The following is a 23,226-nucleotide window of genomic DNA, read 5'->3' as shown; positions in this document are numbered from 1 at the left end:
ATGTGAAAGATCAGTAAGGCAGAGTATTTACTTGAGGGGCTTTTTATACACCCCAAGCCCACATTTTCCGTGGAAAATGTTTAGGTGTGAAAGCAAAGCACTGTTCAGAACACTTGCTAATTCATTTTGATTTTGCTCAGTCTGTGAGCTTTTTGTGAAAATACAAGTTGAATTTAAATAATACTTACTTAAATGGCTTCTAGTACACACATTGCTTTTTAGATATGTCTGAAACTATCACCACATTAGATGATTTTTATTCTTCACAGATCCTTAGCCAGTATATATCAGTATAACTTCACACACAATGATTATGCAGATTTAAAGTATCTGAGAAAGCATGCCTAATTTTCAGTGGGCTATTTTTGGAATTTGCAAAATCAAAAATGAGATTTTAGAGGGTTTGGAACACATGCAGACTGCCATGCTCATTTTGAACTCTCAGTTTACCCTGTATGTTAGAATTGGTTCAGATATTGGTTGGCATAAACTTTGAGGGAGGCTCCATTGGCTGGAAGTTCCTACTGTGTTGCAAAAAAGAAAGAAAGAAAGAAAAAAGGTACTAATGAGAGATTGCGGACACTTGCGGACCGACTCTGGGGTGGCGGCGCTCATCTCGCTTTATTGGCAGAGGGAGTCGGTGTACAGCTTCCGGGTCATGTGGCCAGCATGACTAAGCCGCTTCTGGAGAACCAGAGCAGTGCACGGAAACGCCATTTACCTTCCTGCCGGAGCGGTACCTAGTTATCTACTTGCACTTTGACGTGCTTTTGAACTGCTAGGTTGGCAGGAGCAGGGACTGAGCAATGGGAGCCCACCCCGTCGTGGGGATTCGAACCGCCGACCTTCTGATCGGCAAGTCCTAGGCTCTGTGGTTTAACCCACAGCGCCACCCGCGTCCCTTGCGATTTGCAGTAGTGCATTTTAATTATTGTTTTTAGCTACTTTGTTTTTAGCATACTGTATTTTACAATTTATATTTTAAATGTTGTAAGCTGCCTTGATTCCCAACTTGGGAGACAGGCAGGCAATGAATGAATGAATGAATGAAGGAATGAATGAATGTGCTGTTGGGTGCCCTTTGGCAGCAGCACCCTATGCTCTTGCTCCACCCAGTTTTTCCTAAGGGAAAGGCAAGGTGGACTAGGGCAAGATGCACGTGCACCAGACGCTGAAGGCCAGAGGAAATTTGGTGAAAGGCTGGATTTGTCATGCATACCAGAGTTCCCCGGCCCAATGGTAAAGGTTCACCTAAGATTTACTGCACGGCAAGAAAGACTTAACTACTTTATGCTCTCAGAAGAAAGTAAGCTAGGCAAATCCCTTTTGACAATATAAAAGATAGGTTCCCCAAAATGAAGGCAAGGAAGAAGTCATTCAAGCAAACTACCTTTTTAAGTATAAAGTGATTCATTATTATTGTAATAAAGGACGCTTTGTTTGAGTTATGCAAATGTTTGATGGTTTCTGCTCTTAATATTAGTTTTTGAAAAACCTTTATAAATACAATGATGATTCATAATTTCCTGAGATTGTAAAATATTCCTTTTGCGTTTCATTAAAGTAGGTTAGGTAAAGTAGATACATTCATTAATAAATATGCACTGAAATATGCTGTTATCTACTGACAGAATTTTTGAGGGGATATGCAGGAGGAGGGCCTCAAGACATAGTCCTCCATAGCCCCGGACCCAAGATTATGTCTCTGTGGTCCTGACAATGTTGGCTGGGCTTATGAGGGTTAGGGTTCAACAACATCTGGAGGACCGCCGATTCCCCATCCCCAATTTAGGTGGAGGTACTCTAACCAATGGGCTTTTTGTTTGTTTCTCAGGAGAATTGGAGGTGTTCCAGAGGGATGGAGAGCGCAAGATCCAGAGTCGACAACAACTTCCAGTTGGAACAACATGGGGACCATTTGCTGGGAAGATGGATTTGAATAACAACACCATGGTATGTTAATATGATACTGAACACTGAAGTACTATTTCCTTTTTTTTTAAAGCTGCAATTTGCTACTAAAGAGATGTCCAAAGAATAGAAGAAGGTGGACTGTGAAAGAAATTCTATTGCTAACTTTCATTATTAGTGCAATTCAGATTTTTTCTGTGGAAGCCTCTATGGTATATTTATTTAAACGTATATACACCAGCCTTCATGATCTAAGTCCCAGGGCAGTTCACAATGACATGAAACACAGGAAACCATTACAGTATAATAAATCAGTGGTGTAAAAGCAGCAGGTAAAACAGCTTGAACAATACTAAAACACATGGCTAGCAGAATTTTAAAATGCGTGGGATGAATAAAGTGTTTTTCTGAGAGGCTAAAAGATAACAATGTTAGCACAGGCAAGCCTCCCCCTTGTTAACATCTGCAGTTGCCCTTTGATGAAGGCGTAGGAAGGAGGGCCTTAGCTTGGGATGGGGGAGAATTTGGATTCAGTTTGCATTTAAAGGGGAGCTTACCTAATTTGCACTTTCCAAAACAATACACAAACTGAAACACAGCCATCCTTCGAAATTTGCACTTCTATGAATTTTGGAATGCAGGACTCTGGACAAGCAGTGTGTACAATGGGTAAATTGTGCATAAAAATGCATATATTGGGCAAAAGAACATACAGAAATGCTTTATATAAGGGGCAATAACTTTCAAAAATATGTATATTAGGCAAAATTGTACACAGGCATGTATATTAAAATAAATTGGGGGGGGGGAAGCTCATGAATTTTTATGAGGACTTTTATTTATGATTGGAAAAATGAAACATTGAAAGAATCCAAAACTGACAGATTTGCCCATCTCTAGCCTCAACAGATGATCTTAAGATGGATGTTACAACCTGAAGCATAGGATGCAGACGGTACACCTACTTGACCAAGCAGGACTAAATGTCCAGGGACCTAAGCAACTTAGTGACCAGCCCTATTTTCACATGTATTCACATGTATAGATAGCTTCATGCAGGTATGCTGGCTTGGCCTGTGACTATAGGTGATAGGGCCACAGATGTCGCAGGGCGTGCTGACGTCGCAAACACATACCCACCTACCCCACAGCATGCCCGCACGCCCACCACCACAATTTGTGGGTGCCTGGCCCCTTCATGAGAAATGTTGTGAGTGCTCGAGCACCCTGGGGCCCAGGGAGCTGGTGCCTATGGCTTCGTAGGTCTACGTTCCAGGTTCAACTCATTAAGGTCCTCTAGCCATTGAGTTCTTGTCAGTTAAGTTATTCTGGGCATAATCCATATGTCTTCTGTTCTTAATAACATATGTTACTTTATTTCTCCAGTACTATATGGTAATCATTCATAGTGCAAGACATCAATTTAATAACAATTTGCCAACTCATATTAGCTGGAAGTAAAGAAATAACTGTTATTCAGTTATTTTGTCATATTGATGGGTGTGCTGCTTTCTATATTAGCTCCAGTGAAATCAAAGGCACGTAGATTTTTAAGAAAGTTTTCTATCACTATAATAAAGGAATTACAACATAGGCAACATATTATGGTGTGATGTATTTGTTCAGTGGGGTTAGACTAGGAATAGTATTTTGTGACTTGATTTAAGTATGTGTTGTTTTTTAAAAAATTTTTTAGGGCTGAACCAGAATGAGAAGGGGGTTACAGTTAATTAAAAACTTTGCATTCCCCTATATACTCTCTTCATTTTGAGAACTGAGGCTGGGTCATGGGATGAAAATGTTTGATCATCCAGAATGAAGGGAGAAAGCATTTCCCTCAGTCAGATTTGTCTTAGTGATACAGTCACATAGCAACTTCTGGTTGGAAACAATATGGCATTAGCATGTAATCCATGACTGAATGAATTTCTATGACTTTTTGTTGTTGTTATTGTTGTTCTTGTATCAGTAATAGCTACTGTTGTTTTAAATGGTTGCAAACAGGTATAGAGTGTGTAAAGAAAGGCAAACTAGGGATATTTCATGAAAATTTCTACATCAACATCCCTGCATTTTCATTGAAAGTATTTGTGTGCCAAATTTTGGCACAGTCCTGGATGTATTTGCATTGGTGTCTTTCTGACTTCTGCTATTATTTTGTAGCTTACAGTCTTTTTTAGAAAAAAATATAATTATAAAAATGGATCAAAATATGTAGGACGTCTAAAGTACTTTTAAAGCACTAAATCTTTTTTTGCATCAGTCCCTGCTTTGTGCAGTAAATGTTGCTACACAATGGAAATTCTGAAAGTCACAATCCAATCAAAGCTGAGCATTTTATACTTCCATTGATATCAATAGGAGAGAGATTTAAATACATACTTAAATCTACCATTGAACATAATGGGACTTAATATTGGCGACATTGTGCTCGTTCCTGCTCCCTTCCTTACAGGCCTTTTCCCACCTGGCCTGGGAGGGTGGGGCCCTGGCTGACTCCAGCTACAAAAGCTGAGTCTGCTGAAGAGGCCAGAGACTATCTTAGCTAAAGATCCACCCTACTGGAAATTCTGAGCTTTCCAGCTGGAGGAGGACAGAGGGTGAAGAAAGAGAAATTCTATTACGCAGTATATAAAATTAAAAATTCTGTTAAGTGGTACAGAAATTAAATAATCTAATATCATCTAATTTGTTTGCTTACAATAGCTTGTACAAACAGGACCCCTATATTTAAAACACAGTTTACTGCATAATGTGTTGCTTATTTATGTAAAAACATAATTATTCAAATTCTACCCACCCACCCCCTGGAACACAGTTCTGTTTTCTGTTGGGTTGGTGTTTTAAACATTTATTTTTGATATTTCCCAAGAGACATTTAAACAGATGATTGATATTTCTGAAGATACAGGAAAAATGGGGTAATAGTAGTTATCCATCAATTAAAAGAGAAAAGAAATTGCGTTAGAAAATTCTCAAAATTGGGGAGGCATATAACTGAAGTTCTTTTGGATTAGATTCAGGTTCTTTGTGTGTTAACCTGACTTCTGAGGTGGCCAAGGAGTGTTTGTGAGTGTCCTTTCTTTCATTCTACAAATCATATCTGTGGTGGTCTGCACTCTACTGCCCATCCTTGCAGGAAAGGCCAGTCCAGGACATCATGGATTTTTGAGGAAGTGCAGGCTGGGAAGGCTGCAGATTGCCAAGAGATAATTGTATTACGATGGAAGAGGACACTTTTTTCACACATGCCCCTCAGCCACCTCATAAATAAAGGTAAGTGCAACTGCTAAAATGAAAATATAAAATAATTTCTTAAGTGTCCTAAGAAAGAGACAGGGGGCAGCCTTTTTTCTTTTTCTTTTTGCATGACACAGAGATTATCCACAGCAGTCTTATCCCTTATCTTGTCTTGGTAACGGACTGGATAAGAGCCAACAAACTGAAGCTCAATCCTGTAGGACTGAGGCACTGTCAGTGGTTGGGAGATTGCAGGCTCTTGTTGGGGTTACACTCCCTTGTAGGTATGCAGTTTGGGGGTACTTCTGGATCCCTTGTACTTCTTGAGACTCAGGTGGGCTCAGTGGGGTGGAGTGCCTTCCATCAGCTTTGGCTGGAAGTCCAGCTGCATTTCCATCTGGACAGTGATAGCCTAACTTCTGTCGCCCAACCTGTAGGTTAGATTACTGCAATGTGTTATATTTAGGACTGACTCTGAAGATGATTTGGAAACTTCAGCGTCTGTAGAATTTGGTGGCCAAGTTGCTCACTAGGGCAAGATAGTTTGAACATATTACACTGATCCTGGCCTGACTGCACTGGCTGCCAATTAGTTTTGAGGCCCAATTCAAAGTTCTGGTTTTGACCCATAAAGCCTTAAACGGCTTAGGACCGCAGTACCTCAAGGACTCCCTCTTCCCATATGAACTGACCTGGACCCTGCAATTATCATGTGAGGCTCCTCTTTGTGTGCCTCCTCCATGAGAGGTCAGAAGGGTAGCAACATGGGAACAAGCCTTTTCTGCAGTCCCTGCCTGTATGGAGGAATGCTGTCCCCAGGCAGACCCGCCTGGCACCTTCATTACATATATTTAGGCGCCAGGCAAAAATGATTCTCTTTAACCAGGCCTTTGGCTGATTAAATATTCTAAAATATGTGGGAGTGGGGTTATTGGTTTGTTTTTGTTTTATTGTGTATTTTGCGTTCTCGTTTTGTATTTTTATGTTGTGAACTGCCCTGTGATCCTTGAATGAAGGGTGCTGTACCAATTCAATAGACAATTATTATAATAATCTAGAATATCATCATCATAAACTTTATTGCACTAGCCAAAGGCCATGGCATCATTCACAAAGGGAACAAAAAGAAAAGCAACAATAACCATAAATCCCCTTTCTTATAAATTGGCACGATGATGTTCAATTTCCAGCCAGCTGGCATTTGAGCTGTATTATTTATATGGGTGTAGAGCTTGGCCAGGATGGGTTGCCACCATTCCGTATGATAATTTAGAATATGAGGGTGGAATTTGGCCTATTACTACTTGCCCCACCCCCCTTCAAGCAGTGGCTTGGTCACTTAGCAGCTGGCCCATGTTCCTGAGACAGAATACTCAACATTGTGGTGTCTCCAGGGAGATTGTATCCTAGGAACATAGCTGGGTGACTGGGAGTAAACAAGCTACTGCTCAAAGGGGTGGCAAGACTTTTTTATTAAGAAAAAGAAAGGAAAGAAGAGAGAGAAAATCTTCAGCCGCCTATTTAGACACCCAAAACTATTAGAATTGGCCAACTCCAAAAGTCAATTAATAACCACACACACACACTTTTAGTAAGAGATTGATGATTGTGTGAAGGGAAAGATATTTGTCCCAATTTTAGTAATTACACTTCTTCTGACAATGTATTCATGTTAGCCATGCATAAATGGCACCAATCAGCAAAAGCAGCAGCACCATGATGATGCCATTTAAGCTGTTCTATAAACTCTTCCACATATAAGGCACAAATGCAGTGTCTCAGTGTCCAGTGGGAAATGTAAGCTGTAAGGCTCTGCTCACATGGATATTCAGCTGAATAGCTTAAATCACAGGTTTAGATGAATTCCCCAAAAGTAGACGCATAGAAGCATGCTTGTTGAAATGAACAAACGCCAGTAGATTCTGCAAGGAACCACTGAATACTTAACCAAAGGGGAAGATACAGTTCTCATGGTATACTTGTATATTCTCCTTTCAGTTGGAGGATGAAAATGATACACTATCACTTCCATTTGCATCTATCCAAATTTAGCAACTGGAGCTACAGGGTCTGGTATCTCCCGAAGTTTGCTGTTATTAATTGTTTTTTGATGAGTACAGTGGCAATTATTTGGCATTCTTTTCTTATAGAGAAGTCATCTGTGCTTCCCCTTTACTCTGCCTCAAAATCTGCACACTGAATACTCTCTTTAAACTGGTTCATATTTCAAGTAGTGTTACGATTCTGAGTTTAAACTTGTGGTAAACTCAGGGGAGCCAGCGGACTAATTAATTCAGCACAGTAATTAATTAAGTCACTGTGCCAGATGTCAAACACTTTTTAGATCTTTCAAGTTCCTATCTTGAATTATGTTAACAATATACATCTCAAAACACTAAAAGGTTGGGTACATTGAATAAACTGATTGAAGTGTCATTTGTCAATGCAACAACAGCAACAGAGACTTGGTCAAATTCAGCTAACAAAAATGAAGAATTGTGAAGGCAGTTAGCCAAAAGACTGGACTCCATTAACCTAAGCAGTGTACGCTAACATGAGGTTATTGGGTGGAAGCTCTAGCAGATGAACTAAGAAGGAGATGTGCCAAATGTTTCTGATTCATAAATTGGTAAAGAGTCACACTTATATAATAACAGTGGCAGAAAGTGACTGTCAAATATTTTATATTGATTGATTGTCAGAAAAGCTAATAATAATAATAATAATAATAATAATAATAATAATAAATTTAATATTTATTATTTATACCCTGCCCTTCTGGCTGAGTTTCCCCACCACTCTGGGCGGCTTCCAACAAAATATTAAAATACAATAGCCTGTAAACATTAAAAGCTTCCCTAAACGGGAATAAAATACTTTTATTCTTCACAAATTATACCTCTGAGCATGTTGAAATGGAGAGTTTTTGCCTGGAGAAATTCCCTGGTACTTTTATTTTTTGTTTCTTTTTTCATTTCCTGGATAGGCTTTCATTTACTGGATAGACAGTAAATACAGTGCTTCAGAGTTGTTGATGATGATAAGGATGCCATTCTTCATGAAGAGCATGTCATGGTTATTTTAGGCTCTGTGGCTAACACGACATGTGAGCCAGAGTAATGTTGTAGTGGTTAGAGTGCTGGGCACAGAGTAGGGATGTGGGATAAATTCGGAGTTCAGTTTGTAGTTTAATGCAGATTCACTTGCTTCACACACAAATGCAATGCAGCCAACCTGTGAAATTTGTACTTCTCCAAACGCCCCCCCCCCCAAGGGTTTTGCTTGCAAATGTGTGTAAAAGGCAAAATTACATACAACAATATGTACATTAGGATAAATGTGTGTTATAATTCTGACAAATTTTCATGATTGAAATGTGAACTGAATTCATGATTGAAAATAATGAGAAAGACAGTGGAACTGAAATTGACAGATTCCTCCATCCCTAGGGATAGGGAGAACTGGATTGAAATCCCTGCTCAGCCATGAAGAGTCTTGGAGCCAGCTGGTATCTCTAAGCTTTACCCACCTCACAGCATTGTTGTGAGGATAAAATGGAGTGGGGGTGGAGGAGAGAGAGAACCTTGTACATTGTTCGGAGCTCCTTGCAATTTTTATACGCAGGAAAAATATGTATTAAAAGCAGAATTTAAAGGGCACTGTACCCTTCTGGATTTTCATGACAGTGTGAGATCATTTCAGTTTTGTAAGATACAGGTAGCTATAAATCCAGCTATAAATATTCACCAGTTCTAATTCCTCAACACACAGGCAGACACATGTACTGTCATACCTCTTTAAACCTAATAATACTGCTAAAATCGTCATTGTCTTTCATAAGAACTAATGCGTTTTCCATATCAGCTTGTAAAACTAGAGAACATTTATCAGCCCAGGACTGCTTTCCCTTCTGAGGGCCACATGCCACTGATGGGTGAGTCCAGAAGCAAACATGGGCGGGCCAACAAATGCTACTTTTGTACAGCATATTAGTTTCTTCACCCCACTCCTCTCTAGCCTCCATCCAGACAGGCAAGAGACATTATTGGAGTTCAAGGGCACATTCCAGCAAGGCAAAAACACTCAGGGCACAAAACCGTGTTCCAGGGAACCGATAGACTTGGAGGGCCATGTTTGGCCCTGCTCTAGAATATATTGTCAAACGTGCTATAAAACCGGGGTATCCGGCATGGTGCCTGTCTTCCAGATGTTGTTTCATTACAACTCCCATCAGCTCCAGTCAAACTGGTCACTCAGTTATGGGAGTTGTAGTTCCATAACATCTGGAAGGCACCAAATCGGCTAATGCTGCTACAGAAAGAACTTCCATGACAATTTTATTTTTTTAATGAAAACATTGTCAAGCATAAGCAATTGTCCCCCTTGCCCCTTTTCCTTATCATCAGTATACTTCTTCTCAATGTATACAGGTACCTATGCACACCTACAACTGAGCACTTCATGCATCTTATGAAGATGCCCACCAAAGCTTGTGCAGCTAAACAAATAAACTGGTTAGTCTTTAAGGTGCCACCAGACTGCCTGTTGTTTTTGCTACAACAGACTAACACAGCTACCCTTCCAGCATTTGTATGATACCAACTGAGTTATGTTAATCATTGGTGTCAGAGCTGCTTAAAGATCCTAGCTCACAGAGGATCACGCTAGCCAGCGATCATTAAGTAAAAGTCTTTATTGAGTTACAGTTTCCATTCTCAAGCTGCTGCGTGCAACTCTACGTCTAGTGGCTAGATCGGCGAAGCTCCGTCTGAGTCTCCGCCCCTTGTGCACCAACTTAATATCCTAGCCCGGCTCCACCTTTTCCGCCTGACTGTCCTCCTCTGGGTCCCTCTACCCCCCGGGGTCTCTTCCTTCCTGGATTCTTCTGACGCCGACCCCCCGGACCCTCCTGTCTCCTTGCGCCGGGCTTTAGGACCTGGCTCTCTTTCAGGGCTGCCCACTGCGTCACTTCCCTGTGCATTTGAACTTGGCGCGCGCGCCCAACTTTCCACTTTCCGTTTGACCGTTTCCTCGCTCCCCGATGGAGGTGTGGCCACTCCTGACTCATGCCCTCCCTCCTGTGGTGAGCTGCCAGCGCTTGCCCCCTGGCTCCCTTCCTCTTCCCTGCTCTCTGGCGGTGACGCTGGTCCCGATTTCCAACTGCTCTCCTCTGAGTCCCCTCTGGCTCTATCTTCCTGGGGTGCCCCCCTAGACTCCCCCCCTTGCCCTGGCCACTGGTGCTCCTTTCTGGGAATCTTCTGATTCACTGGAAAGACTCGGAGATCTCGGGTCGTCGTCATCACTCATCTTTTCTTCTGCCTCCTCCCCTTCGCTCTCTGTTTCCTCCCTTGCCCTTGCCTCTGCTCCTGAACCCCTGACATCCATCCCCCCTCGAAGCCCCCCATTCCCCCCTCCCCTCCTTCTGGTGCGGGAGCTGGGCTCTGCTGTGTCAAAGGGACGAACGTCGGATATCGTTCGCTTCCCGTGGCGGGCCTCCATTTGAAGTCTCCCGGGTCTTCCTCCCTGCTCTCGTCGACGACGGTCACCTCCGCTTCCATCTCTGTGCCGCCGTGCTCGAAACCAGGGTCGTCCCCGAAAACGTCCATGTCCGTCTCTCCCTCACTTCCTCCTGGCGGCGTCGCTCGTCCTGGACCTTCCAGCCACTTCCTGCGCCACTGCTCCTCTGGTCTATCGTCCCACCAATACGAGGGTTCTGAGGCAGATCCCGAGGGTGACCCCTCCGGGGAACGGGCGTCTCGTGTCGGGTCCTCGTCCGAGTCGAACCCCCGGAACGTGCTGGCCGAAAGCGTGGGCGTGAAAAGCCAGTCGTCGAAAAAGTCTGCTGGCATTGGTCTATGTGGGAAGAGGGCATGAAACTCGTCTTTGAGCAGAGGTTCGTCCAAGGCGTAGCCCGGTACCCAGCTGTTCGCACTGGCCGGGGTGCCCTCCTTGGCGAGAAAGTATTCTACCCCCTCTTCCCCCCATCTGGAGTCCAAAATCTCCGTGACTTCGTTGATGCGCTCCTCCTGTGCCACTCCCGCGTGCCCGGTTCTGTCTCTGAACGGACTCGGTGCCGTTCCGGGTTCCTGAAACCTGTGCGGTGCCTTGTAGGGAGTGAGCACCGATCTGTGGAACACCGGATGCATCCTGGAACCCTCCGGAAGCGCCAGCCTGAAAGCTACCGGGTTGACCCGCTCTTCGACTTGGTAGGGCCCCAGTTGCTTATGCCCTAGTTTCTTCTTGGCCAACGACCTGGCCGGCACTGCGTGGGCTGCTAACCAGACCCAGTCTCCCACGTGGATCTCTTCGCCAACCCTCCTGTGTTTGTCCGCTTGTACCTTGTATGCGTGTTTGGCCAGCTCCAGGTGGCGCCGCAGCTGATCGTGGACTTCCTGCAACTCCGACGCGAACGCATCTGCCGTCTGCGGCTCCCCCTCCCCCAGTCTTTCCAGTCCCGGGAAGGTTCTGGGGTGCCTCCCGTTGTTGGCGAAGAACGACGTGACCCCCGTGGACACGTGCTTCGTGTTGTTGTAGGCGAACTCGGCGAGCGGCAGGTAATCCACCCACGTCGCAGGCTGTTGATTCGCATAACATCTCAGGTACTGCTGCATGATGGCATTGGCCCGCTCCGCTTGCCCGTTGGTTTGCGGGTGTCTCGCCGACGCCAGGTTGATCTTGACGTTCAGGAAGCCCATCAGCTTCTGCCAGAAATTCGAGATGAACTGCCGCCCCCGGTCGGACAGAATAGACCGTGGCAGACCGTGAACCTTGAACACGTGGTCTATGAACAGTTTGGCGGTTTGCTCCGCCGTGGCCACCTTAGCACACGGAATGAAATGTGCCATCTTGGAAAACAAATCCACCACCACCAGCACTGCCGTCTTGCCCCTCGAGCTGGGCAGATCCGTGACAAAGTCCAGGGCCACCCTCTCCCATGGTTCGACCGGAGTTTGCAGCGGTTCCAACAGTCCGGCCGGCGGTCTGTGCACTGGCTTGGCCCTCTGGCAGGTGTCACACCTCGCCACGTAGTCCGCGACCTCCCCTCTCATTCCGGGCCACCAGAAATCCCTGGCTACTAATTCCACCGTCTTCTCCTTGCCAAAGTGCCCGGCAGTGGGCGCGTCGTGCAGCTGCTGCAGCACCTTGGCGCGAAGTTCGTCTCCCGGCACGTAGATGGCCCCTTTACGGATGAGCAATCCATCTCTCAGCTGGAAACCGTCGGTCGCTGCCTTGCCCCTTTGCACCTCTGCCATCTTTGCTTGCGCGAAGGAGTCATCCTGCAACGCTCGTCGCACCGCCTCCAGGTCCACGGTTGCCGCGGCGCACGCCCACACTGTTGGTGCGAAGATGTGCATGGCGGCCGCTGGCGTTGCGTCCTCCAGATACTGTGGCTTACGGGAGAGAGCGTCCGCCATGATGTTGGTGTCCCCCGGGACATACTCTATTCGGAAGTCGAAGTTCGCAAAGAACTCAGCCCAACGTATCTGCCTCTGGTTCAGGAACTGTGCTGTGCGCCAGTGCTCCAGATTCTTGTGGTCCGTGCAAACCTGCACCGTGTGCTTGGCTCCGATCAGGAAGTGCCTCCACGCTTTGAACGCTGCATGAATGGCCAGCAACTCCCTGTCCCAGATGGTGTAGTTCTGCTCGGACTTGCTGAGCTTCCTGGAGTAAAACGCTCCCAGCCGCCAAACCCCCTGCGGGTCTTTCTGCAGCAGGACTGCCCCCACGGCTCTGTCCGAGGCGTCTGTCTCCACCCTCATCGGCCTGCTGGGGTCGACATGCAGCAGCTGCTCTTCCGACGCGAAGAGACGCTTGAGTGCCTGAAAGGACTGCTCCGCCTGCTCTGTCCAGATGAACTTCTTTTTCTTGGAGCTAAGCGTGTCTGTGATGGCCGCTGTCTGCATAGCGAAGCCCTTGATAAACTTGCGATAGAAGTTCGCAAAGCCGACAAACCGTTGGACCTCCTTCCGGTTGCGTGGGCTTTTCCAATCTAACACCGCTCGAACCTTGGCGCTGTCCATGGCGAGCCCCTTGTCAGACAACTTGTAGCCCAGAAAATCCACCTCAGTCACGTCGAATTGGCACTTCTCCAGCTTGGCGTAGAGCCTATGCTGCCTTAGCCTGCTCAGCACTTCCTTGACGTGTCTGTCATGCTCCTGCTGCGATTCCGAAAAGATCAGGATGTCATCTAAGAAACAGACGCAGGTCTTGTAGAGAAGTCCCGCCAACACGTGATGCATGAAAGCTTGAAAAACGTGGGAGCCATTTTGCAATCCAAAAGGCATAACTCTATATTCGTAGGTGCCCAGTGGCGTGAACATGGCTGTCTTCCACTCATCTCCTTCCCGCATGCGAATGAGGTTGTACGCCCCTCGCAGGTCTAACTTGGTGAACACGCTGCCCTTCCGCACCTTTGCTAGGAGGTCGTCGATTCGGGGCATGGGGAAGTCCGATGGCTTGGTCACACTGTTTAAGATGCGATAGTCCACTACAAGTCTTTTTTGGGGCGTGTCCCGCTTCTTAACAAAGAATACAGGACTGCCCCCCGCTGCCTTGGACTCCCGGATGAAACCGCGCTCCAAATTATGATCTATGAACTCTTTGAGTTCTTGCAGTTCGTCCTCTGACATGGAATACAGCTTCCCTTTAGGCAGTGCCGCCCCCGGCAGCAGGTCAATCTTGCAGTCATATGGTCTGTGAGGGGGTAGCCTGTCTGCCTCCTTCTCGCAGAAAACTTCCAAAAATTCTGCGTACTTGTGGGGAATCGCTTGCAGCGTGCCTAGCAGCAGCTGTGACTCCTCTTCCTCTCCTTCCTGCCGGGGCACGATGCAGTGTTCAGCACAAAAGGAAGAGCCGAAAGTCAGTTGCCTCTGGTACCAAGCCAGCGTTGGGCTGTGCTTGTCCAGCCAACTCATGCCCAATACAATAGGCGTGTCCGATAGTTGAGTGACGTTGAAGCTGATGATTTCTCTGTGATTCCCAAGTCGCATCACCATTGGTGGCGTCTGCTTCACCACTTGCCCCCCGAGCAGCTCCCTGCCATCCACCGTGACAACCTGCAGGGGCAGCGTGGCAGGCAGCAACTGTATAGCGTGCCGGTCGACAAAGTCCTGCCCTATAAAGTCCGCATTGCTTCTTGAGTCAATGGTGATTGGCACGTCCATGGTGATTCCATTGGGCAGCTGGAGCGATGCGGTGAGCCTCACTACTGGTTTGGGCGGGAGGGGGTTCACGGGCTGTAAAATCTCTGGGGACTGCGTCACTAACACGTCTGGCTGGGCCCCAGCGCCTCTTCCTCCAGCCAGACTGCGTCGTTTCCCTGCTGTGGTTCTCCTTGCTGCGTTGCTGCAGTCACCATTGCTGAGGCTGCAGTGTGCTTGTGGAGCCTCCGGGGACACTCTTTCGCCATATGCCCTGGATCCTCGCAGATGTAACACTTCCTGTTCCCTCTAGGAGGCTTCGCTTTCACTGTTGCCGGTGCTAGGGCTCTGGCTGCAGACTGAGCCCTTGCACTTCCAACCTCCATAGGTTCCGCCCCTCCTCCTGGCGGAGGCGTGGATTGCGCACGCGCTGCTTCTCTGGGAAGGAAGGAGGAGCCCCTGGCTGGTTCGCGCCCTCCACGCCCTTCGTCCCTGCTCCATGGACGTTCTTCCATCCGCACCCCCACCGCCAGCGCCCTTTGAACGATCTCCTGCGTGGTCCGGGGTCTCTCCCCCCTCGCGATTTCATCTTTAATCGAGCTGTGCAACCCCTCCCAAAAGAGGTCTCTTACAGGGGCCGAATCTCTGTCCCATTCCAGGGCACTGACCAAAGCGAAAAAGCGGGCATGGTACTGCCTTACGCTGGCCCTCCCTTGCCTTAGTCCATGCACCTCCTTCCGGGCAAGATCCACGTCAATGCTTGATAAAAAACACCCATCCATCGCTTTAATAAAGGCATCCGCATTTTGGAGCGCCGGATCCTTATCTCTCCACAAATTGCGCAGCCATGCTTTAGCATCCCCATGCAAATGGGACATGATGAATCCCACTTTCTCTTGCTCATCTCTAAAGTCTTTATTCAGCAGTTGCAGTGCGCACAGTACGTCTGCTCTAAAGTTGGGATACTGTTGCAGGTTCCCATCGAAGTGAGAGACCAGACCGCCTGTTCGTCTCGCCAACCCAATTCCCTCCTGTCTGGGTGTCAGTTGCCCTTGCTTTGTAAGCACGTCTAACCTGACCTGGAGATCCCTGCAGGCGGCAGCTGCCTCCTCCTCTCTCTTCCTGGATGCGAGAGCCTCGGCATTCAGTTGTGACACTGCTTCTCCGAGTTCCGCTATCTGCTGCTCAGCCGTCATGTCGGCTGCCGTTCGTGAGCTCGCTAGTAGGCACCTGCTTCTCTCCTCTCCTCGAGGCTGTAGATGCCCACAATTTAGTGACGGAGCTTACTGTCAGAGCTGCTTAAAGATCCTAGCTCACAGAGGATCACGCTAGCCAGCGATCATTAAGTAAAAGTCTTTATTGAGTTACAGTTTCCATTCTCAAGCTGCTGCGTGCAACTCTACGTCTAGTGGCTAGATCGGCGAAGCTCCGTCTGAGTCTCCGCCCCTTGTGCACCAACTTAATATCCTAGCCCGGCTCCACCTTTTCCGCCTGACTGTCCTCCTCTGGGTCCCTCTACCCCCCGGGGTCTCTTCCTTCCTGGATTCTTCTGACGCCGACCCCCCGGACCCTCCTGTCTCCTTGCGCCGGGCTTTAGGACCTGGCTCTCTTTCAGGGCTGCCCACTGCGTCACTTCCCTGTGCATTTGAACTTGGCGCGCGCGCCCAACTTTCCACTTTCCGTTTGACCGTTTCCTCGCTCCCCGATGGAGGTGTGGCCACTCCTGACTCATGCCCTCCCTCCTGTGGTGAGCTGCCAGCGCTTGCCCCCTGGCTCCCTTCCTCTTCCCTGCTCTCTGGCGGTGACGCTGGTCCCGATTTCCAACTGCTCTCCTCTGAGTCCCCTCTGGCTCTATCTTCCTGGGGTGCCCCCCTAGACTCCCCCCCTTGCCCTGGCCACTGGTGCTCCTTTCTGGGAATCTTCTGATTCACTGGAAAGACTCGGAGATCTCGGGTCGTCGTCATCACTCATCTTTTCTTCTGCCTCCTCCCCTTCACTCTCTGTTTCCTCCCTTGCCCTTGCCTCTGCTCCTGAACCCCTGACATCCATCCCCCCTCGAAGCCCCCCATTCCCCCCTCCCCTCCTTCTGGTGCGGGAGCTGGGCTCTGCTGTGTCAAAGGGACGAACGTCGGATATCGTTCGCTTCCCGTGGCGGGCCTCCATTTGAAGTCTCCCGGGTCTTCCTCCCTGCTCTCGTCGACGACGGTCACCTCCGCTTCCATCTCTGTGCCGCCGTGCTCGAAACCAGGGTCGTCCCCGAAAACGTCCATGTCCGTCTCTCCCTCACTTCCTCCTGGCGGCGTCGCTCGTCCTGGACCTTCCAGCCACTTCCTGCGCCACTGCTCCTCTGGTCTATCGTCCCACCAATACGAGGGTTCTGAGGCAGATCCCGAGGGTGACCCCTCCGGGGAACGGGCGTCTCGTGTCGGGTCCTCGTCCGAGTCGAACCCCCGGAACGTGCTGGCCGAAAGCGTGGGCGTGAAAAGCCAGTCGTCGAAAAAGTCTGCTGGCATTGGTCTATGTGGGAAGAGGGCATGAAACTCGTCTTTGAGCAGAGGTTCGTCCAAGGCGTAGCCCGGTACCCAGCTGTTCGCACTGGCCGGGGTGCCCTCCTTGGCGAGAAAGTATTCTACCCCCTCTTCCCCCCATCTGGAGTCCAAAATCTCCGTGACTTCGTTGATGCGCTCCTCCTGTGCCACTCCCGCGTGCCCGGTTCTGTCTCTGAACGGACTCGGTGCCGTTCCGGGTTCCTGAAACCTGTGCGGTGCCTTGTAGGGAGTGAGCACCGATCTGTGGAACACCGGATGCATCCTGGAACCCTCCGGAAGCGCCAGCCTGAAAGCTACCGGGTTGACCCGCTCTTCGACTTGGTAGGGCCCCAGTTGCTTATGCCCTAGTTTCTTCTTGGCCAACGACCTGGCCGGCACTGCGTGGGCTGCTAACCAGACCCAGTCTCCCACGTGGATCTCTTCGCCAACCCTCCTGTGTTTGTCCGCTTGTACCTTGTATGCGTGTTTGGCCAGCTCCAGGTGGCGCCGCAGCTGATCGTGGACTTCCTGCAACTCCGACGCGAACGCATCTGCCGTCTGCGGCTCCCCCTCCCCCAGTCTTTCCAGTCCCGGGAAGGTTCTGGGGTGCCTCCCGTTGTTGGCGAAGAACGACGTGACCCCCGTGGACACGTGCTTCGTGTTGTTGTAGGCGAACTCGGCGAGCGGCAGGTAATCCACCCACGTCGCAGGCTGTTGATTCGCATAACATCTCAGGTACTGCTGCATGATGGCATTGGCCCGCTCCGCTTGCCCGTTGGTTTGCGGGTGTCTCGCCGACGCCAGGTTGATCTTGACGTTCAGGAAGCCCATCAGCTTCTGCCAGAAATTCGAGATGAACTGCCGCCCCCGGTCGGACAGAATAGACCGTGGCAGACCGTGAACCTTGAACACGTGGTCTATGAACAGTTTGGCGGTTTGCTCCGCCGTGGCCACCTTAGCACACGGAATGAAATGTGCCATCTTGGAAAACAAATCCACCACCACCAGCACTGCCGTCTTGCCCCTCGAGCTGGGCAGATCCGTGACAAAGTCCAGGGCCACCCTCTCCCATGGTTCGACCGGAGTTTGCAGCGGTTCCAACAGTCCGGCCGGCGGTCTGTGCACTGGCTTGGCCCTCTGGCAGGTGTCACACCTCGCCACGTAGTCCGCGACCTCCCCTCTCATTCCGGGCCACCAGAAATCCCTGGCTACTAATTCCACCGTCTTCTCCTTGCCAAAGTGCCCGGCAGTGGGCGCGTCGTGCAGCTGCTGCAGCACCTTGGCGCGAAGTTCGTCTCCCGGCACGTAGATGGCCCCTTTACGGATGAGCAATCCATCTCTCAGCTGGAAACCGTCGGTCGCTGCCTTGCCCCTTTGCACCTCTGCCATCTTTGCTTGCGCGAAGGAGTCATCCTGCAACGCTCGTCGCACCGCCTCCAGGTCCACGGTTGCCGCGGCGCACGCCCACACTGTTGGTGCGAAGATGTGCATGGCGGCCGCTGGCGTTGCGTCCTCCAGATACTGTGGCTTACGGGAGAGAGCGTCCGCCATGATGTTGGTGTCCCCCGGGACATACTCTATTCGGAAGTCGAAGTTCGCAAAGAACTCAGCCCAACGTATCTGCCTCTGGTTCAGGAACTGTGCTGTGCGCCAGTGCTCCAGATTCTTGTGGTCCGTGCAAACCTGCACCGTGTGCTTGGCTCCGATCAGGAAGTGCCTCCACGCTTTGAACGCTGCATGAATGGCCAGCAACTCCCTGTCCCAGATGGTGTAGTTCTGCTCGGACTTGCTGAGCTTCCTGGAGTAAAACGCTCCCAGCCGCCAAACCCCCTGCGGGTCTTTCTGCAGCAGGACTGCCCCCACGGCTCTGTCCGAGGCGTCTGTCTCCACCCTCATCGGCCTGCTGGGGTCGACATGCAGCAGCTGCTCTTCCGACGCGAAGAGACGCTTGAGTGCCTGAAAGGACTGCTCCGCCTGCTCTGTCCAGATGAACTTCTTTTTCTTGGAGCTAAGCGTGTCTGTGATGGCCGCTGTCTGCATAGCGAAGCCCTTGATAAACTTGCGATAGAAGTTCGCAAAGCCGACAAACCGTTGGACCTCCTTCCGGTTGCGTGGGCTTTTCCAATCTAACACCGCTCGAACCTTGGCGCTGTCCATGGCGAGCCCCTTGTCAGACAACTTGTAGCCCAGAAAATCCACCTCAGTCACGTCGAATTGGCACTTCTCCAGCTTGGCGTAGAGCCTATGCTGCCTTAGCCTGCTCAGCACTTCCTTGACGTGTCTGTCATGCTCCTGCTGCGATTCCGAAAAGATCAGGATGTCATCTAAGAAACAGACGCAGGTCTTGTAGAGAAGTCCCGCCAACACGTGATGCATGAAAGCTTGAAAAACGTGGGAGCCATTTTGCAATCCAAAAGGCATAACTCTATATTCGTAGGTGCCCAGTGGCGTGAACATGGCTGTCTTCCACTCATCTCCTTCCCGCATGCGAATGAGGTTGTACGCCCCTCGCAGGTCTAACTTGGTGAACACGCTGCCCTTCCGCACCTTTGCTAGGAGGTCGTCGATTCGGGGCATGGGGAAGTCCGATGGCTTGGTCACACTGTTTAAGATGCGATAGTCCACTACAAGTCTTTTTTGGGGCGTGTCCCGCTTCTTAACAAAGAATACAGGACTGCCCCCCGCTGCCTTGGACTCCCGGATGAAACCGCGCTCCAAATTATGATCTATGAACTCTTTGAGTTCTTGCAGTTCGTCCTCTGACATGGAATACAGCTTCCCTTTAGGCAGTGCCGCCCCCGGCAGCAGGTCAATCTTGCAGTCATATGGTCTGTGAGGGGGTAGCCTGTCTGCCTCCTTCTCGCAGAAAACTTCCAAAAATTCTGCGTACTTGTGGGGAATCGCTTGCAGCGTGCCTAGCAGCAGCTGTGACTCCTCTTCCTCTCCTTCCTGCCGGGGCACGATGCAGTGTTCAGCACAAAAGGAAGAGCCGAAAGTCAGTTGCCTCTGGTACCAAGCCAGCGTTGGGCTGTGCTTGTCCAGCCAACTCATGCCCAATACAATAGGCGTGTCCGATAGTTGAGTGACGTTGAAGCTGATGATTTCTCTGTGATTCCCAAGTCGCATCACCATTGGTGGCGTCTGCTTCACCACTTGCCCCCCGAGCAGCTCCCTGCCATCCACCGTGACAACCTGCAGGGGCAGCGTGGCAGGCAGCAACTGTATAGCGTGCCGGTCGACAAAGTCCTGCCCTATAAAGTCCGCATTGCTTCTTGAGTCAATGGTGATTGGCACGTCCATGGTGATTCCATTGGGCAGCTGGAGCGATGCGGTGAGCCTCACTACTGGTTTGGGCGGGAGGGGGTTCACGGGCTGTAAAATCTCTGGGGACTGCGTCACTAACACGTCTGGCTGGGCCCCAGCGCCTCTTCCTCCAGCCAGACTGCGTCGTTTCCCTGCTGTGGTTCTCCTTGCTGCGTTGCTGCAGTCACCATTGCTGAGGCTGCAGTGTGCTTGTGGAGCCTCCGGGGACACTCTTTCGCCATATGCCCTGGATCCTCGCAGATGTAACACTTCCTGTTCCCTCTAGGAGGCTTCGCTTTCACTGTTGCCGGTGCTAGGGCTCTGGCTGCAGACTGAGCCCTTGCACTTCCAACCTCCATAGGTTCCGCCCCTCCTCCTGGCGGAGGCGTGGATTGCGCACGCGCTGCTTCTCTGGGAAGGAAGGAGGAGCCCCTGGCTGGTTCGCGCCCTCCACGCCCTTCGTCCCTGCTCCATGGACGTTCTTCCATCCGCACCCCCACCGCCAGCGCCCTTTGAACGATCTCCTGCGTGGTCCGGGGTCTCTCCCCCCTCGCGATTTCATCTTTAATCGAGCTGTGCAACCCCTCCCAAAAGAGGTCTCTTACAGGGGCCGAATCTCTGTCCCATTCCAGGGCACTGACCAAAGCGAAAAAGCGGGCATGGTACTGCCTTACGCTGGCCCTCCCTTGCCTTAGTCCATGCACCTCCTTCCGGGCAAGATCCACGTCAATGCTTGATAAAAAACACCCATCCATCGCTTTAATAAAGGCATCCGCATTTTGGAGCGCCGGATCCTTATCTCTCCACAAATTGCGCAGCCATGCTTTAGCATCCCCATGCAAATGGGACATGATGAATCCCACTTTCTCTTGCTCATCTCTAAAGTCTTTATTCAGCAGTTGCAGTGCGCACAGTACGTCTGCTCTAAAGTTGGGATACTGTTGCAGGTTCCCATCGAAGTGAGAGACCAGACCGCCTGTTCGTCTCGCCAACCCAATTCCCTCCTGTCTGGGTGTCAGTTGCCCTTGCTTTGTAAGCACGTCTAACCTGACCTGGAGATCCCTGCAGGCGGCAGCTGCCTCCTCCTCTCTCTTCCTGGATGCGAGAGCCTCGGCATTCAGTTGTGACACTGCTTCTCCGAGTTCCGCTATCTGCTGCTCAGCCGTCATGTCGGCTGCCGTTCGTGAGCTCGCTAGTAGGCACCTGCTTCTCTCCTCTCCTCGAGGCTGTAGATGCCCACAATTTAGTGACGGAGCTTACTGTCAGAGCTGCTTAAAGATCCTAGCTCACAGAGGATCACGCTAGCCAGCGATCATTAAGTAAAAGTCTTTATTGAGTTACAGTTTCCATTCTCAAGCTGCTGCGTGCAACTCTACGTCTAGTGGCTAGATCGGCGAAGCTCCGTCTGAGTCTCCGCCCCTTGTGCACCAACTTAATATCCTAGCCCGGCTCCACCTTTTCCGCCTGACTGTCCTCCTCTGGGTCCCTCTACCCCCCGGGGTCTCTTCCTTCCTGGATTCTTCTGACGCCGACCCCCCGGACCCTCCTGTCTCCTTGCGCCGGGCTTTAGGACCTGGCTCTCTTTCAGGGCTGCCCACTGCGTCACTTCCCTGTGCATTTGAACTTGGCGCGCGCGCCCAACTTTCCACTTTCCGTTTGACCGTTTCCTCGCTCCCCGATGGAGGTGTGGCCACTCCTGACTCATGCCCTCCCTCCTGTGGTGAGCTGCCAGCGCTTGCCCCCTGGCTCCCTTCCTCTTCCCTGCTCTCTGGCGGTGACGCTGGTCCCGATTTCCAACTGCTCTCCTCTGAGTCCCCTCTGGCTCTATCTTCCTGGGGTGCCCCCCTAGACTCCCCCCTTGCCCTGGCCACTGGTGCTCCTTTCTGGGAATCTTCTGATTCACTGGAAAGACTCGGAGATCTCGGGTCGTCGTCATCACTCATCTTTTCTTCTGCCTCCTCCCCTTCGCTCTCTGTTTCCTCCCTTGCCCTTGCCTCTGCTCCTGAACCCCTGACAATTGGTCTCTTCTTTTGAACTTTAAGGGAATGAAAGAGGAAAAAATGTGAAAAGATTCCTGACTGAAGCAGATAGTTCTAAGGGGAGGATGTGGCAAAGGATGTAGAGCACATGATGAAAGTAAAACAGTGGTCCGTGCCATTACTTCATTAATCAAGTGGAAGCATTCTGAAAAATGTTTTTCTTTGGCTGCAGTCATCTATTTTTTGGTGTTAATCTATGCCCCGTGGCAGGGTTTTGTGAAACGAAACAATGAGTTGTTGTATCATTACCCCCCCCTTATTGTTGTTGCCCCTGTCAGAAAGAAGAGAGGATGATTCAGGTCTGTATCAGTCTGATAAGAAAAAGAGGATTCAAAATGGCTGGGACGAGAATCTGTGGGAGTGAAGCTGTGCTGTTTGGGGCCAGGCAACCAATGGGATATAGCAGAAGTCTTTTAATAGGATCCTGAAGGTTCGCTGGCAAAAGCTGTTTGCTACTTCTAGGAGATTTCCTAATGAAACAGTTTGATTAGAAAGTACTGTGTGACTGTCTCAGGGGCCGGAGTTCAAAATACAGTTAAGTTATTCACTTGCTAATCTTTGGCTGTGTCAGTTCAGGGCAGAAACCTCCTATCTATACAGGCCCAGCCACTTGTATAATTGTTACAGTTACAATTTCAGAGTTTGCCAGTCACATTTTTTTTTACCAGAGGGATCCATTGAAACTACCGGAAACCTACTTAGGCTTGTTGTGACTGGTGATTTTAAATTGTGTTGGTGTTTTTGTAACAGAGACTTCCAGTCCATTGTGTTATTGGATAGTGCCCAACTAAAGTGCCCTTACTAAAGTGCCCAACTCTAAGACAGAAGAGTTAAGGTAGAAGAGGCTGTAGAGTCTTCTTTCTTCTCTTTTTGTACCCCCACTATTTATACTCCAGCAGCTTTCCTCCATTCCTAGGCTACACGTGATGTTTACCATGAGGATTGCCTTCTCTGTGATTTTTGATCACTTAGCTGTAATGTATAGTGGCACTAACTGTGTGAATCAGGGCTATCATGTAGTGAGTGTCACTTTCTACTTGGAAGCCAGTGGTAGCAGACCCTCCA

The 23,226-nt window shown here is 49.7% G+C and overlaps 1 protein-coding gene across 11 annotated transcripts in view; it reads left to right on the top strand.

Moving 5' to 3' along the window:
• ZFPM2 (zinc finger protein, FOG family member 2) overlaps positions 1-23,226 on the top strand; it is a 434,450-nt gene that overhangs the window by 232,570 nt on the left and 178,654 nt on the right. For all 11 annotated transcript variants that reach the window (XM_083516563.1, XM_083516561.1, XM_083516557.1 and 8 more), the window contains one exon: positions 1,835-1,953. In XM_083516563.1, the coding sequence (XP_083372689.1) occupies positions 1,835-1,953 (119 nt within the window). The remainder of the gene's footprint in view (positions 1-1,834; positions 1,954-23,226) is intronic.

The sequence above is a fragment of the Podarcis liolepis genome (genome assembly GCF_965112155.1).
Source record: "Podarcis liolepis genome assembly, chromosome: 8".
Classification (NCBI taxonomy): domain Eukaryota; kingdom Metazoa; phylum Chordata; class Lepidosauria; order Squamata; family Lacertidae; genus Podarcis; species Podarcis liolepis.
Note: the sequence above shows the minus strand (reverse complement) of the source record. Positions and strands in the feature narration are given on the sequence as shown.